The 17,495-nt window shown below is 43.6% G+C and overlaps 1 protein-coding gene across 1 annotated transcript; it reads right to left on the bottom strand.

Moving 5' to 3' along the window:
* Positions 1-13,415: 13,415 nt before the first annotated feature.
* Positions 13,416-14,319, bottom strand: FTHL17 (ferritin heavy chain like 17). Its single transcript, XM_027608306.2, has one exon. It carries the CDS (start codon positions 14,140-14,142, stop codon positions 13,591-13,593), a length of 552 nt encoding a protein of 183 aa, XP_027464107.1. The 5' UTR covers positions 14,143-14,319; the 3' UTR covers positions 13,416-13,590.
* Positions 14,320-17,495: the final 3,176 nt, after the last annotated feature.

Below are 17,495 nucleotides of genomic sequence, written 5' to 3'. Positions count from 1 at the left end.
GAACTTAATTCTTCAGGCAGAAAAAAAACATCCCAAGATGGCTGGGTATGGGTATGTTCAATGCGATTGGAGCATTGTCTTAGGAGTAATCCCTCCTCCAAAAAATTACTATGCCAAAATAGATAGTTGCAGTGCTCTGGTCCACTTAGGATGGTTAAATATAATAATTAGTGACTATTACCTATTGAGTGAGTTAAGGCCAAACTTATCTAAGGAATAAAAAGCAAAGCAATAGTAATTCTGTTCTTAAATTCTTGGTGTTTTCAAAGGGCTTAATATACATTATTGCTTTATAATACTAGTAGTGTTATACCAAGAAGAATAACTGATGGGCTGTAGACCCAAACATCAATAACACTGTCATGGCCAGCAAGGACTGTTCTTGCTTCAACTCCTAAATAGCATCAGATCATTCACTCATTCAGTCAAAAACATTTTTTGAGGGACACCTGGGTGGCTCAGTTGGTTAAGCATCTGCCTTCAGCTCAGGTCATAATCCCAGGGTTCTGGGATTGAGCCCTGTGTCAGGCTCCCTGCTCTGTGGGGAGGCTGCTTCTCCCTTTCCCTCTGCCTGCCACTCCCCCTGCTTGTGCTCATTCTCTCTCTCTCTCTCTCTCTTTCTCTGTCAAATAAATAAATAAAATCTTTAAAAAATATTTTTTGATTTTCTACTCTGTTCTAGGCAGTGTTCTAAGCACCTGAGGTAAAACCATGGACAAAACAGACAAAAATCCTTGCCTTCATGAAGTTTATATTCTAGAAGGAGAAGACAGTGAGCAAAGTAAGTAAGATAAGGAAGTGATAGGTGTTATGGAGGGAAATTAAGCAGAAAAAGGGGCATAGAAAATAAGGAAGAGGAGTTCATCAAGGAAGGCTCACTAGAAAAGTGATATTTGGGCATCAAGTTGTAGGAGGTAAGGCAACAAGTCATGAAGGAGGAATAATGTTTATCGTAGATTGTTTGCAAAAATGACCACAAAATTTCCCATTCCTACAGTCACATCTTTGGGTAGGCCCTTCCACATGGATTCTAGGATTAGTCATGTGAACTTCTTTGACCAAGGGCACAATATCAGGTATGATCCATCTGATCTCAGAAACTCTTGTGACCACCATATGTAAACGAGCATGGGCTACCCTGATGGATGATGAGAAACATGTGGCTAAGCTATCCCCATTGCCCTATCAACATCAAGCCACTGCTATTACAGTATGAAAGCAGTCACAGATACATAACATATAGGTATGGTTGTGCTCTGGTAAAACTTGGTTTACAAAAAGACCGTCTAACCTCAGCCAAGCTGGCCTAGCCAATAACTGTCCAGTCAACCCAGAGAACCATGAAAAGCGATCATTGTTATTTTAAGCCATTACGTTTTGGATCGGTTTGTTACACAGCAAAAGGTAACTGCTACAGTGTTCCAGGCAGAGGAAACCAGAATCAAAACCCTAACAAGGGAGTATGCTTGGGATACTCTAGGAATTATTAATAGAGCAATGTCACTGGAGCCAAGTGAACAAGGAGGGGAACAGTAAAAATATTAGTGCAAAAGAAAGAGGATAGAGGGAAAGGATAGGCAGATTGTAAGAGCTGTGAGGGCCATTGTAGCAGAGGAGTGCCATGATTTGACTCATGTTTTTAAAAGCTCAGTCTAGCTGCTATGTTGAAAATAGACTCTAGGGTACAAGGGCAGAAGTAGGGAGATCAGTTAAGAGTCTATTGCAATAACCTGGGTGGGAGGTTCAGTCGACTGGACATGGGTGGTAACAATAGAAGTTGTGAGAGGGATCTGAATTTGGGTATATTTTAGATAAGATGCACTAATAGTTTGGTTGTGGGCTAGAGGAGAAAGAAGGGAATTAAAGATGACATCCTGGCTTTTGTCCTGAAAACCTGGAAAATGCCATTAATTTGTGTTGGAGAAAATTGTAGGTAGAGAAGTTTTGGGGAAAAATATAAGGAGTTCAATGTGGCACACTAAGTTTAAGATGTCTGTTAGGCATTCGAGTAGGTATTTGTGTACATGGGTCTGAAGTTCAGGGAAGAGGATTGGATTGGGGGTGCAAATTTGGAATCATCAGCACAGAGAGGGCATTTGAAATGCATGAAATTGATGAGATTGCCAAAGGTGTGCATAGACACTGCGAAGAGAAAAGCCTTAGGAAGTGAGCCTTGGGACATTCCAATAGTAAGATGTCAGGGAAATGATGAAGAGGAATTGAACACTAAAGGAGCAGGCAACCGAGAAGCCGAGGCCACAGAAGTGTAAAGAAAACCAGGAGAGTAAAATATCCTGAAAGTCAGCTCAAGAGAGTGTTCAAGGCAGGTGAGGGCTGAGAATTAACCCTTGGAGTGATCAGTGCAGAGGAAATTGGAGACTATGACAAAATACATTTTGGTGGAGTTATGGACGTGCAAACCTGATAAGCATGGGTTTAAGAGAAGTTGGGAAGAGAGGAAATGAAGTCTGTGAGTATGGAGAGCGCTTTCAAGGAGCTAAGCTGTGAAGTAGAACAGAGAAACCAATCAGTAGCCAGAGGGTAATTAGAGGAATATTTTATTTTATTTTATTTTTTGTTTTATTTTTTTAAAAGATTTTATTTATTTATTTGAGAGACAGAGTGAGCAAGAGAGAGCACAAGCCGGGGGAGGAGCAGAGGGAGAAGCAGACTCCCCACTGAGCAGGGAGCCCGATGTAGGACTCGATCCCAGGACCCTGGGATCATGACCAGAGCTGAAGGCAGATGCTTAACTGACTGAGCCACCCAGGTGCCCATTAGAGGAATATTTTAGAGTAAGAAAAGATATCATGGTTTTATTCTGTAGGGAATGATCCAGTGAAGAGAGAGAAAATGATGATACAGAAAAGAGAGTGAGGCTGTCTTACACCATGCAGCCCATTCAAGCCACCAGATCACTGCATCAGCATGAGTAACTCCAGATGAGACACAGAAGCAAAGTCCTTCAGTGGACAAGAAGTGATGGGCTCCAGGGCAAAAATGGAGGGGTTAGCTTTAGACAGAGGCATGGTAAGAGGAGAGGGAGGGTTGAGTAAAGGTGCCCACAGGCTGGTGGGTGGAAGGTATGGTGGTAGGTGGGAGTCCATAGATGTTCTCATAGTTTCTGTTTGTTCAGTGAAATAGGAAGCAAGGTTACCAGCTGAGAGTGAGGATTGGGAGGATTTGTGAGTGGTTAGAAGCTGGAGGAAGCAGTAGATTGTTCCAGTAACAAATCCCAGTGCATAAGCCCCTTGCCGTTCTTCTCCTACATGATTCTGGGCTCGCCATGTGATTTTCTATAGCTAACAAGACATTGGCAAATATGATGCCAACTGTGGCTTAAAAAATGCCTGTTTCTGGGAACTCTCCCACCACCACTTGAGGAAGCTCAGGCTAGCCTGCTGGAGGCATGTGACCCATCCAATAGTAAGCACCAACTGCCGTCTTAAGATGAACCAGCCCCATTCAAGTCACCAGATGACCACAGTCACATGAGTGACACCCAGCAAATCCAGCAGAGGGACTACCCAACTGATTCCAACCCACTTGCCGACCCACAAAATCATGAGCAAATAAAATCATTACTGCTTTAAGACATTATTTACTGGGATGGCTTGCTATGTAGCCAAGGTTAATGGATACAAAAGAGAATTACGGATAATGGGCAGGGAGGGTAAGAGAGATAGTAGAATAGGGAAATACAGTGTGGTGGCTGGTGGTACCAAGGGACCACTTAGGAGTCATACTCATGAAATTTAAGTGCATTCAGTCACGATGGTTGGATTTTTCTCTAGCCACATTCAGTTACATGGGTGCAGGTGTGGTCTAGGGGAGAAAGGAATTTAACCAGGTCAGGGATTTTTGCCAAGCAAGTACAACAAAGCCAGAGGGTCAGGTGAAGTGGAAATAAGTACAAGGGAATGATTATTGTCATTTACCGGGGGCTTTAACCTCAGAAAATAGAGGAGGTCAAGGAGTTGAGAGGCAGTGAAAATGTTGTTGGACCAACTGATAGGATTTCCCAGAGGGGTTAAAGGATTTGGGGTATCAGGACACTGGAGAGAATGAACTAGAAAAAGAGGAGGTGGTCAGAGAGTCTGATACATGAATTAGAGATTATGGAAAAAGAGGACAGTTACCTCAGATGACAAGGTCTGTGTTATGACTATAGCAACGAGTGGCTAACTGGATTGGAGGATAAGATTATGGGAGAAGAAGCAAGAAAGTAAGAGGCCAGGTTGTGGAAGGATCATCTATGGGGATATTGAAATCACCAGGAATTAGGACGGGGCTAATACCGGGGAAGGTTGCTATCAGCCAGGAGCAAGATATTCAAGAAACATTGGGTAGGGGTCCCTAGATAACGATAATAAGAAGGGATAGTGTGGGGGCACGATGTGATGGCATTCACTTCTTAACCTGGGGCATTTAAGGGCAGAGGGACAAGAGGGAGAATGGCCTGGAAGTGTGAACAAGGAAGGGAGAGGACACCTGCCTTACTTTCAGGCTCAGGGGTACTGTGTGTGTGGGGGGGAGGGGGAGTGACCATGACTCGGGGGGCTGCCCCAGAAGTAGTGTCCTTAGGGACGTTGCCGATTGCCCACGGAGCGAGAAGGTGAAGACAATGTTCAGAAAAGAGGTTGAGAATGTAGTGGGAGATCCTGCTGATAATGGCCCATGATTTCCAAACAGCCCAAGGGAAGGATTTCAAGAGTTGGGGAAAGTTGAGAGAGGGGGACAGAAAGGGGAAGTGCCCAGCCTTATGAGGACTCGTGTGGGAAGGCTGAGGAGTGTTCTGAGAAACAGGGGTGGGTGAAGTGGTTCTTGTGGTGAGGAGCATAAGCAGAGATAAAGGCCGTTTGAGATTAGACCTTGTGAGCGCGAGGCAGACAGCGATGGTAAGGCGTCAATTGTGGAGGCTGGGGAATTTCCAGGGGACCCCTCTTCACATCTGTCTATAGAGATGTGGAAGTCTGGCGACGGTGGTCATGTTTTGTGAGCTGAATCATCACATGGGTAAATGCCATGCTGAATAAGCTCACTGTTGTTGCTGGATTCCGTCTTGACACGCCCACGTGCCCTGGCAGCGACTGGCTGGCTAAGGTGCACTGGCGTCTTGGAAGCTTCAGGGGCTGCTGATAACCTTCCTTCTTCCAAGTGTCTGACAAAAACAGTGAATGGCTTTTCAAGAGAGGCAAAAAGTGCCAGAGCTATGTGTGATGTTCTTTCTCTGGGAGGAAGGGTGCAAACCCTGCATTTCTTTGATGGTGCTCGAAAACACTCGTGCCGGCACCACCGGAGGCTTTGATGTTCGTCTAGCGCTTCTGACATTCTGACATCTGGACTTGTACTCTTCCGAAGCAGCAAATTGAAACAATTGTCAAACTCTGGTATAAAAGGCAAAAGGAGAGCCAGACCTTATACAGAATTTTTTGATGCCACTCGCCTGATCTGAGAGAATACTCTCCCTGCCTCTTCAAATGCAGGATCATTAGGTTTCACATTTTGACATTCATCCCAAGTGTCTGTCACTGGGCACCCTCATCCTCCCAGGATTTCTCCAAGAAAGGATTTACCAGCCCACTCCTGAAGCCCAGATCCAAATCTGTGCTTTCCTCAAATGACCTTCTAGTTAAACATAACAACTTCACGCTTGCCCTTCAGCTGTCCCCCATACTTCATCTTTTATGAGCTCACCTTGAGTTATACTTCTTCCCCTCACACAAGATGGACTCTTTCTCTGGCCTTTGTCCTCAGTTCTGGCAGGCCCGAATTTGGAAGTCTGTCTCGTGTTGTTTTTGCCTTCACATCTGTCAGGCCAGCCCCTCCTTGTCTTACGAGGTTCAGCTTAAAGCTAACCATCCCCCAGAGAATGATCCAGATCATGGCGTTTTAATCAATAGGATATTCTTTTTTTTTTATTTTTTTTTATTTTTTTTTATTTTTTTTTTTTAAAGATTTTATTTATTTATTTGAGAGAGCGAGAATGAGAGAGAGAGAGAGCACATGAGAGGGGGGAGGGTCAGAGGGAGAAGCAGACTCCCTGCTGAGCAGGGAGCCTGATGCGGGACTCGATCCTGGGACTCCAGGATCATGACCTGAGCCGAAGGCAGTTGCTTAACCAACTGAGCCACCCAGGCGCCCAATCAATAGGATATTCTTTCCTTCATTTCTTTATTCTCGGTTTTTCATCCACATCTATATACTTTGAAGAACAAGGGGTGGGTGGGGGAAAGTGGGGGAAGCAAACATTTTATTTTTGTTTGGTGTTAAAGTTGCTTTGTTCATCTTTTTTTTTTTTTAATATGTGGAATCCTCCTGGACAGAGCATGTCTTTCTGCCAACCTTAACACCTTTATGAGTTGGACCATAATGATTATGATTATGATCGTGTTCTCCATCTTCCTGCCACCTGCAGGTCTCCACTTCTCTTAACATCTTAGACAAGTTGGGCATTTTCTTTTTCTCGAAATTTCTTTCTCTGAAGGCCACTCTCCCTTTGCAGCCACAAACAGATCTGACATATGTTTTCTTCCTGGTGTGCTGATGTAATGGTTGGAGCTCTAGTATTGGAATGTGAGATAAACAAGACTAGAAGCCTTGTACTATAGAACAACAAAAGAATATATTTTACTGAATCAAGCATATCAATTTTAGGGCACACCATTATTTTATGTACCACCAAGAAAGAAGAAAATGCTATCAAATTAGGACACATTTTTTTTCTTATCCATTAGACTTTCCAATTTATATATATATATTTTTAAAGATTTTCTTTATTTATTTCACAGAGAGAGATAGCGAGAGCAGGAACACAAGCAGCGGGAGTGGCCGAGGGAGAAGCAGGCTTCCCACTGAGCAGGGAGCCCGATGTGGGGCTCGATTCCAGGACCCTGGGATCATGACCTGAGCCGAAGGCAGATGCTTATTGACTGAGCCACCCAGGCAGCCCTCCAATTTATATTTATTAAAAGATCTCTTTTACATTTATTAAGACATAGATTTTTTTTGTCATTAGATCACTGTTGTGCATACACACGAAAAGGAAACTATGTGCTAAATTAGTTACGTAAGGTACAGCCAGAACTTCTTTAGATTCAAATTTCAACTCTTCTAAGATATCTGCCTGTTCACTGCAGCATTATTCACAGTAGCCAAGACATGGAAACAACCCAAGTGGCCACTGACAGATGCATACATAAAGAAAAAAATATATGTACAATGGAAAAAAGAAGGAAATCCTGCCATTTGCAGCAACAAGGAAGGACCTTGAGGGTATTATGCTAAGTGAGATGAGTCAGACAGAAAAGACAAATACTGTATGATCTCACTCATATGTGGAACCTAAAAATCTGAACTTACAGAAACAGAGTAGAATGGTGGTTGTGAGGGATTGGGGGGTGGGGGAAATGAGGAGATGTTGGTCAAAGGGCACAAACTTCCAGTTATAAGATGAGTAAGTCATGGGGATCTAATATACAGTGTGGTGACTATAGTTAACAATACTGTATTGTATACTTGAAAGTTACTGAGAGAGTACATCTTAAATGATCTCACCCTGCACTCACAGAGAGGGGATGGAGATGTTAACTAACCTTATTGTGGTGATCATTTTACAATATATATGTGTATCGAGTCATCACGTTGTACGCCTTAAACTTACACAATGTTATGTCATTAATATCTCAATAAAGCTAGAATAAAAAGATAAATGATTTTATTTTATTTTTATTATTTTTAAAGATTTTATTTATTCACTTGTGAGAGAGACAGAGAGAGAACAAGCAGGGGAAGAGGCAGAGGGAGAGGGAGAAGCAGACTCCCTGCTGAGCAAGGGGCCTGATGCAGGACTTGATCCCAGGACCCTGGGATCATGACCTGAGCCGAAGGCAGACGCCCGACCATCTGAGCCACCCAGGCGCCCAAAAAATAAATGATTTTAAAAAAACCAAATCTGAACTCTTCTAAATCACTTTTGTACTCAGAATCATTGATGTCTCTTACTGTCATCCTCTGTGCCATCAAGAGTGTTGGCAATGCAGCATTTCTTTTTTTTTAAGATTTTATTTGAGAGAGAGAGAGAGAGAGAGAGAATGACCATGAGTTGGGGGCGGGGGGAAGGGACAAGCAGACTCCCAACCGAGCATGCATCTCATGACCACGAGATCATGACCTGAGCCGAAACCAAGAGCCGGACACTCAACTGACTGAGCCCCCCAGGCGCCCCAGTGATGATGCAGCATTTCTTAAGAGTACTCTTCCTAACACCTCTAAGATTTTGTTCCTAGCCTCTGATGCCACTCTGTCAAGTCTTGATGTGACTGCTCAGGCAGTGACAGCTATGGCCAACAGTGATTGTAAGATTCATCCTAATTTCAAAGATGTTAAAATGTGAAAAATGTGAAAAAAATGCATGTCTTGGAATCAGTGAAATAAGATGGAAGGAGCTTCCACAGCAGCCTGAACTGTTGTTGTTCTCCACACTTGTTTACATACAGGACAGCAACCCTATCTTTTTAAAGCTACAGTTTTCTGAGCTTTGTTACTCATAACCGAATGTAATCCAGACTTAGAGATTCTTTTTTTTTAAAGCTTGTATTTATTTATTTGTCAGGGAGACAGAGAGAGAGAGACGGAGAGAGCACAAGCAGGGAGAGAGAGCCGCAGGCAGAGGGAGAAGCAGGCTTCCCGCAGAGCGGGGCTCGATCCCAGGACCCTGGGGTCATGACCTGAGCTGAAGGCAGACGCTTAACCGACTGAGCCACCCAGGCGTCCCAGAAAAGACTCTTAAACGTATGTTAGCCATTATTACTTTGCTTTCTCACTGTAACTTAGTCCACTCTTATGTCCTCCTCGACTAATCAATCAAGGCATAATTTTCTTTTCTTTACCTTTTAGGTCTTCTAACACTATGCTAATTCCCTTCATTTCACCCTTCGCTTCAGCCTTCCTGAAGCAAATTCTCCATCAATACCCCTCTGAATTGGAACTCAGGACTGCAGGAAAACGATTTGTAATAAAAATGTCCATTATTTTAAACTCTGAAGTTTCACTTCCAAGATTAATGATAATGCCTTTCACGACTGAATATTTGATTAAATATGTCTCTTGGGCTTGCAAAAAGAAACCAAAATTGCTGACAAATGAAAAAAATTGAAGGAGAATTTAAAAATCAAATGTAGAAATTAAAAATCAGAAATGTAGAACAAATTTCAAGGTAGGGAAGATGCAGAAGAAATTAGTGGGTGCTTTGTACTTCTTGTCACACATTTCTGATGGGAAAAAATACGTTTCCTTTTCCTGGAAAATGAAGCACAAGTTGTCAGTAACAACCGTCTATTAAGAAATTTCCTTTTGTGATACAGTGAGGATTTTTGTCCCCAGAGGTAAATTATTCAACACTGTTAATTTGAATCCGTGTTTGAGCCTGCGATGAAGTTATCAATTTTATCATTTTTCCCTCTGTCTGTCCTGATATTATCATTGCTCGAGACCCTGGTACCCATAGCAACAGTGACTATTTCAGACATCGTTCCTCGAAGCAACAGAGCATGGCCACTGACTGACAAGCACCCAGTTGTGCGTCTGGGGAGGGGCTGGTATTTTCCAGGGCTGGACGACCAAGTCACAACTCACTCAAATGTGCTGAAGGGCAGGTTATTGAGGGGATGGGATGGCTGTGAGTGTGCGGGAAGGTGGCACAGCCAGAAAAGTTGGCTCACCACTTCTGAGGGGTACGTGGCAGAGGAGGGTGGGAAGGCAGAGGAAGGTGGGAACGATGGACAAAGTTAAGACATCTGGAAGGAGTGATAGGGCCAGCTTCATCAGTCTGAATTCTCACTTGGTTCTGCCACTGCCCCACCTATTCAAAAGGCTGTTGGTGCCAAATTACTAGAACTCATACCGCAATTCAGTAATGTGGCAGGATACAAAATCAATGCACAGAAATCAGTTGCTTTCTTATACACTAACAACGCAACTGTAGAAAGAGAAATTGGAGAAACGATTCCATTTACAATAGCACCAAAAACCATAAGATACCTCGGAATAAACCTAACAAAAAGAGGTAAAGGATCTATACTCTAGGAACTACAAAACACTCATGAAAGAAATTGAAGAAGACACAAAAAGATGGAAAAATATTTCATGCTCATGGGTTGGAAGAATAAACATTGTTAAAATGTCTATGCTACCCAGAGCAATCTATACCTTCAATGCCATCCCGATCAAGATTCCAATGACATTTTTCAAAGTGCTGGAACAAACAATCCTAAAATTTGTATGGAATCAGAAAAGACCCCGAATCACCAAGGAAATGTTGAAAAAGAAAAACAAAGCTGGGGCATCACGTTGTCCGATTTCAAGCTCTATTACAAAGCTGTGATCAGCAAGACAGCATGGTCCTGGCACAAAAACAGACATATAGACCAATGGAACAGAATAGAGAACCCAGATATGGACCCTCAACTCTGTGGTCAAATAATCTTTGACAAAGCAGGAAAAAAGCAATGGACAAAAGACAGTCTCTTCAATAAACGGTGCTGGGAAAATTGGACAGCCACATGCAGAAGAATGAAACTCGACCGTTCTCTAACATCATTCACAAAGATAAACTCAAAGTGGATGAAAGACCTCAATGTGAGACAGGAATCCATCAAAATCCTAGAGGAGAACATAGGCAGTAACCTCTCTGACATCGCCCACAGCAACTTCTTTCAAGATACATCTCCAAAAGCTAGTGAAACAAAAGCAAAAATGAACTTTTGGGACTTCATCAAGATAAAAAGCTTCTGCACAGCAAAGGAAACAGTCAACAAAACAAAGAAGCAACCCACAGAATGGGAGAAGATATTTGCAAATGACACTACAGATAAAGGGCTGGTATCCAAGATCTATAAAGAACTTCTCAAACTCAACACCCAAAAAACAAATAATCAAGTCAAAAAGTGGGCAGAAGATATGAACAGACACTTCTCTGAAGAAGACATACAAATGGCTAACAGACACATGAAAAAATGTTCATCATCATTAGCCATCAGGGAAATTCAAATCAAAACCACATTGAGATATCACCTTACCCCAGTTAGAATGGCAAAAATGGACAGGGAAAGAAACAAATGTTGGAGAGGTTGTGGAGAAAGGGGAACCCTCTTACACTGTTGGTGGGAATGCAAGTTGGTACAGCCACTTTGGAAAACAGTGTGGAGGTGCCTCAAAAATTTAAAAATAGAGCTACCCTATGACCCAGCAATTGCACTACTGGGTATGTACCCCAAAGACACAGATGTAGTGAAAAGAAGGGCCACATGCACCCCCATGTTCATAGCAGCAATGCCCACAATAGCCAAACTGTGGAAAGAGCCGAGATGCCCTTCAACAGATGAACGGATAAAGAAGATGTGGTCCATATATACAATGGAATACTACTCAGCCATCAGAAAGGACGAATACCCAACTTTTACATCCACATGGTTGGGACTGGAGGAGATTATGCTAAGTGAAATAAGTCAAGCAGAGAAAGTCAATTATCATCTGGTTTCACTTCTTTGTGGAACATAAGGAACAGCATGGAGGACATTAGGAGAAGGAAGGGAAAAATGAGGGGGGGGAATCGGAGGAAGAGACGAACCATGAGAGACTATGGACTCTGAGGAACAAACAGGGTTCTAGAGGGGAGGGGGTGGGGGGATGGGTTAGCCCGGTGATGGGTATTAAGGAGGGCACGTACTGCATGGGGCACTGGGTGTTATACGAAAACAATGGATCATGGATGACCACATCCAAAACTAATGATGTATTGTATGGTGACTAACATAACATAATAAAATTAAAAAAAAAAACAACTAAAAACAAAACAAAAGGCTGTTGGTGGACCCCAAAACTGAACCTAAAGGCGGGGATTTCGAACATTCCTTTCGTCTTGCGGAACAAGAAGGAGAGCAACAATTGAACTGCCACTGTGTCTAGACTCCCCTGCCAGGGATTCTTAAAGAAAAGCTGTGAAATGTGACACTACAAAGTAGCAGCTTGTAATAGGCGCTTGAGTGTAATCACAACTCTCTCTGAGTCTTGCAGGTGAGGAAATCCTTCTTTTCCAGGTAAAATAAAAGGATGTAGATCTAAGCAGACTCCTGTGCATTATCCTGCGGAGTCCCTCTGAATCACAGGGAAGGGAAAGATGGGATAAAGAGGAGGCCCAGCAGCCAAGACTGAACCAGACTAGGGTCAGCTTTAGAGCCCAGGGCGGAGACCACAACAGGGGGCGGTTCGGTACTTAGATTCCGGTACCCTGTGCCTGGCTGGGATACTGGGCATCTCTGTCCCCCTGAGCTGAGTGTGCAGGCACAACATGTGTGTTTTGCAGCCTCCCCTTGTGCCTGAAGAGAAGCCACTGAGAGCGAAGCCACGTGGGCGGAGAGTACACTCCGTGGGGACTTCCGGGCCTGAGTTCTTCCCAGGTCTTCCCTGCCACCTCAGGTAATAGTGTGGCTGCCTGGGGGGGAGGGGTGAGCCTGGACAGAGGGACTCAGGTGTCCAGGTGCTGCCTGCCTTCCTCTGAGGGATCTTTCCTCTCATACATTCTGTTGTGAGCCCTCAAGACTCCTTTCAGAGGATTTGGCTGAGGTTTAGAAGCCAGCCCCACCCTAGGCTGGAAGGCACACCTGCAATTAGGGGAGAGACTCCTGTGATCAGGGCTGTCATTACGAGTGTTGGGGATTTCCCTCCCTTCCGGGTCTGGTTATCTGGCTGGATTTCCAGTCTCCCCACAAAGTCTTGCTTAACCCATTGATATACCTGTGGGGCAACAACAACAAAATGGAACATGGCATCAGCAGATCTATGTTCATGTCCACATTCTGGAACTTTTTATTTGTGTGGCCTCCTTTTTTCTCACTTGTTAAGACATGGTCTTGCACCTGCCCTTCTTACTTCCTGAGGGTCTTATAAAAATAAGACAATGCTGTAAATAAAAGAACTTGGATTTGCCAAGTGCCATTGTTACTTTACTTTGTCACACCCATGTCCATGGGGAACTTAGCCTAAGGGTCACTTCTCATTATCACTGTAGCCCAGGGTGGATCCTTTGTGCAATCCCACTGTCTGCCCTTCTTCCCCAGGGGTAACTACTGTGATGAATTCTAGACCATGTTTTTTTATACTTTCATCATACATAGGCACCCACAGACACCAGGGCCCCAGACCACCCACCTCATGTCACTCCACCCCACCCCACCCTCACATCCTTTATCAGAGGAATATTGATTTGTGTTTTCCAGGGTCCCATGGTATACCTCCCCCCATCCATCTCCTGAGCCGCATGTGGATGGGGTTGGGCAGACGGAGAGACTCCTGGATACCTATTTTAAAACTTAAAAGGTGAGTCATTTGCACACAGAATCAGTCAGAGACCTTTATTTATTTAAGAACCAAATAACTTTATTGAAACCAAACAACTTTATTTATTTATGGCAAAACTGGAAGAAAAAACCTGGAACGTTTTGCAAAGGCAATACTGCAATATGCATGCTCGGCATGGTGATCAGGGAAAGTCACCATGCACCCTGTGGCTATAGGGGAAACAGTCCCAACTCAGTTCTTTTTGTCGCTGTCGCCCAGGGTGAGCTTGTCAAAGAGGTACTCTGCCATGCCGGCTTCCGGGGCCCCCATCTTGCTCAGGTTGGTGACATAGCCCCCCAGCTCTTTGATGGACTTGACTTGCTCGTGCAGGTAGTGGCTCTCGAGGAAGTCGCACAGGTGGGCGTCGCTCTTGTCGGTGGCCAGCTGGTGCAGGTCGAGCAGGCTCTGGTTCACGCTCTTCTCCAGGTGCAGGGCACACTCCATGGCCTTCAGGCCGCTCTCCCAGTCGTCGCGGTCCGGCTTCTTGATGTCGCGGAGGCAGATGCGGCCTCCGCGCTGGTTCTGCAGCTGCATCAGCTTCTCGGCATGCTCGGTCTCCTCGCGGGACTGGCGCAGGAAGAACTGGGCGAAGTTCTTCAAGGCCACGTCGTCGCGGTCGAAGTAGAAGGCCATGGACAGGTACACGTAGGAGGCGTAGAGCTCCAGGTTGATCTGGCTGTTGATGGCGGCCTCGCAGTCGGGGTGGTAGTTCTGGCGCACTTGTGAGAGCGGTGCGGTGGCCATGGCTGGCGGTCCGGGCACCAAGAGGAAGGTGACCGTGGTGCGAAGCGAGGGCTGCAGGGCCACAGGCAGTGGCGACAGGTCTGCAGTGTGTTTTCAAGCTATAGGCGAAGAAGAAAGCCTTGCGCAGCTCTCTGTGATGGCGCTGGAATGAGGTCCGTTACTCTGCAGTTGGGAGGTTGGATCTGTTAGGCGAGGGGGCGTGGTCACGCAATCAGGAGCGGCTTAGGGGCAGGGCGCCGCATTCAACGTTCCATCTGAGTCTGCGTGAGGCGGGAGGCGCAGGGCAATTCTGAGTGTCTTTTTTTTTTTTTTTTTTAAGCTTTATTTATTTTAGATTGAGAGAAAGAGAGAGAGAGCAAGGTGTGGGTGGGTGGGAGTGGGGTGAGGGCCGGAGGGAGAGAGAATCTTAAGCAGACTGTGTTCAGTGCCCAGCCCGACCCGGGGCTCAGTCTCACCACCCTGAGATCAGGACCTGAGCAGAAACCAAGAATTCCCCACTTAACCAACTGGGCCACCCAGGTGCCCTGGTGCAGGGTGTCTTGAGGCCATTTTTTAAAATAACAATTCTAGGGGTGCCTGGGTGGCTCAGTTAGTTAAGCACCCGACTCTTGATTTTGGCTCAGGTTGTGATCTCAGGGTTGTGAGGTCCGACTCTGTGCTGGACATGGAGCCTGCTTAGGATTCTCTCTTCCTCTTGCTCTGTCCCTCCCCCCCCAAAAAGAAGAATGAAATAACTCTATTGAGATACAATTCATACACTATAAAATTCAACTTTTGAAAGTGAACATTTACTTGCTTTTTAGTATATTCATAGTGTTGTGCAACCATTACCACAATCTAATTTCACATTTTCATTGCACCAAAATGAAATTGGCTACCCATAAGCAGTCACTCCCCAGACTTGGCTACCACTCATTCATTTTCTGTCTCTATAGATTTGCCTATTCTGGATATTTCAAATAAATGGAATCATGCAGTATGTGACCTTTTGTATCTGATTTCTTTGCTTAGCATAATGTTCCTAATCTTCCTTTTTTAATTGCTGAATAGTATTCCATAATATCTATAAGCACATTTTATGTATCCTTTCATCAGTTGATGGACATTTGGGTTGTTTCCATTTTGTGGGTATGAAGAGTGTTGCTATGAATGTTTGTTTGTAGGGATTTGTGTAGAAATATTTTTATTTTCTTGGGACTATACCTGGGAATAGAACTGCTAGGTCATATGACAACTTTATGTTTAATATTTTGAGGAACTGCCAAATATTTTCCAAAGTGGCTATACCATTTTACATTTCCACCAACAATGTGTGAAGGTGCCAACACTGTTGTGTCTTTTTTTAATTTTACTCATCTTAGTGGATACAAAATAGCATCACATTGTGGTTTTGATTTGCATTTCTCCAATGATTAATGATGTTGAGCATCTTTGTATGTACTTATTGGCCATTTGTATATCTTCTTTTTCTCTTTTCTTTTTTTAAATGTTAATTCCAGCATGGCTACCATACACTGTTATATTAGTTTCAGGTGTACAATATTGTGGTTCAACAATTCTATACATTACTCTGTGCTCATCATGATTAAGTGCCCTCCTTAATCCCCATCACCTATTTCCCCCATCCCCCCAACCACCTCCCCTCTGGTAACCATCTGTTTGTTCTCTATAGTGCAGAGTCTACTTTTTGGTTTGTCTCTTTTTTTCCCCCTTTGTTTGTTTGTTTCCTAAATTCCACATATGAGTGAAATCATATGGTATTTGTCTTTCCTTGACTGACTTATTTTGCTTAGCGTTATACCCTCTAGATACATCCCTGTTGTTGCAAATGGCAAGATTTTATTCTTTTTTATGGCTGAGTAATATTTGTGTGTGTGTGTGTGTGTGTGTATCACATCTTCTTTATCCATTCATCAGTTAATGGAGATGGGCTGTTTCCATAATTTGGCTATTGTAGATAATGTTGGTCTAAACATCAGCGTGCAGGTATTCCTTTGCATTAGTATTTTTGTATTCTTTGAGTAAATACTTAGTAGTGCAAGGGTAGGGTAGTTCATAGGGTAGTTCTATTTTTAACTTTTTGAGGAACCTCCATTATGTTTTCCAGAGTGGCTGCATCAGTTTGCATTCCCACCAACAATGCAAGAGAGTTCCCCTTTCTCCACATCCTCACTAACACCGGTTGTTTCTTGTATTCTTGATTTTAGCCATTCTGACAGGTGTGGTATCTCATTGTGGTTTTGATTTGTTTTAACCTGATGATCACTGATGTTGAGCATCTTTTCATATGTCTTTTGGCCATCTATATATCTTCTTTGGAAAAATGTCTGTCCATGTCTTCTGCCCATTTCTTAATTGGATTATGTGGGGTTTTTTGGTGTTGAGTTGTATATGTTCTTTATATATTTTGGATACTAACCCTTTATCAGATATGTCATTTGCAAATATCTTCTCCAGTTTAGTAGGTTGTCTTTTAGTTTTGTTGATTGTTTCCTTTGCTCTGCTTTTTATTTTGATGTAGTCCCAATAGTTTGTTTTTGTTTTGGTTTCCCTTCCATCAAGAGACATATCAAGAAAAATGTTGCCATGTCCAATGTCAGAGAAATTACTGCCTGTGCTCCTCTCTGGGATTTTTGTGGTTTCAGGTCTCACATTTAGGTCTTTAATCCATTTTTTTTAAAGATTTTATTTATTTATTTGAGAGAAAGAATGAGAGAGAGAGAGAGAGAGAGAGAGCATGAGAGGGGGTTGGGTCAGAGGGAGAAGCAGACTCCCTGCCGAGCAGGGAGCCCGATGTGGGACTCGATCCCGGGACTCCAGGATCATGACCTGAGCCGAAGGCAGTCGCTTAACCAACTGAGCCACCCAGGCACCCGGTCTTTAATCCATTTTGAGTTTATTTTTGTGCAAGGTGTAAAAAAGTGGTCCAGTTTCAATCTTTTGCATGTAGCTGACTAGTTTTCCCAGCACTGTTTGTTGAAGAGACTGTCTTTTTCCCATCGCATATTCTTGTTTCCTTTGTCGAAGATTAATTGACCATATAATCATGGTTTTATTTCTGGGCTCCCTGTCCTGTTCCATTGATCTATATGTCTGTTTTTGTGCCAGTACCATACTGTTTTGATTACTATAGGTTTGTAGTATACTTAAAATCTGAGATTGTAATACCTCCAGTTTTGTTCTTCTATTTCAAGATTGCTTTGGCTATTTGGGGTCTTTTGTGGTTCCATACAAACTTTAGGATTGTTTGTTCTAGTTCTGTGAAAAATCCTGTTGGTATTTTGACAGGGATGGCATTAAATCTGTAGATTGCTTTGGGTAGTATGGACATTTTAACACTATTTGTCCTTCTA

The sequence above is a fragment of the Zalophus californianus genome, chromosome X, assembly GCF_009762305.2.
Source record: "Zalophus californianus isolate mZalCal1 chromosome X, mZalCal1.pri.v2, whole genome shotgun sequence".
NCBI lineage: Eukaryota > Metazoa > Chordata > Mammalia > Carnivora > Otariidae > Zalophus > Zalophus californianus.
The sequence above is the reverse complement of the archived record's forward strand: the minus strand, read 5'-3'. Positions and strand labels throughout refer to the sequence as shown.

Bases quoted from the DNA above. Each gene is read 5' to 3' on its own strand.
- FTHL17 (XM_027608306.2), bottom strand. From the start codon at position 14,142: ATGGCCACCGCACCGCTCTCACAAGTGCGCCAGAACTACCACCCCGAC.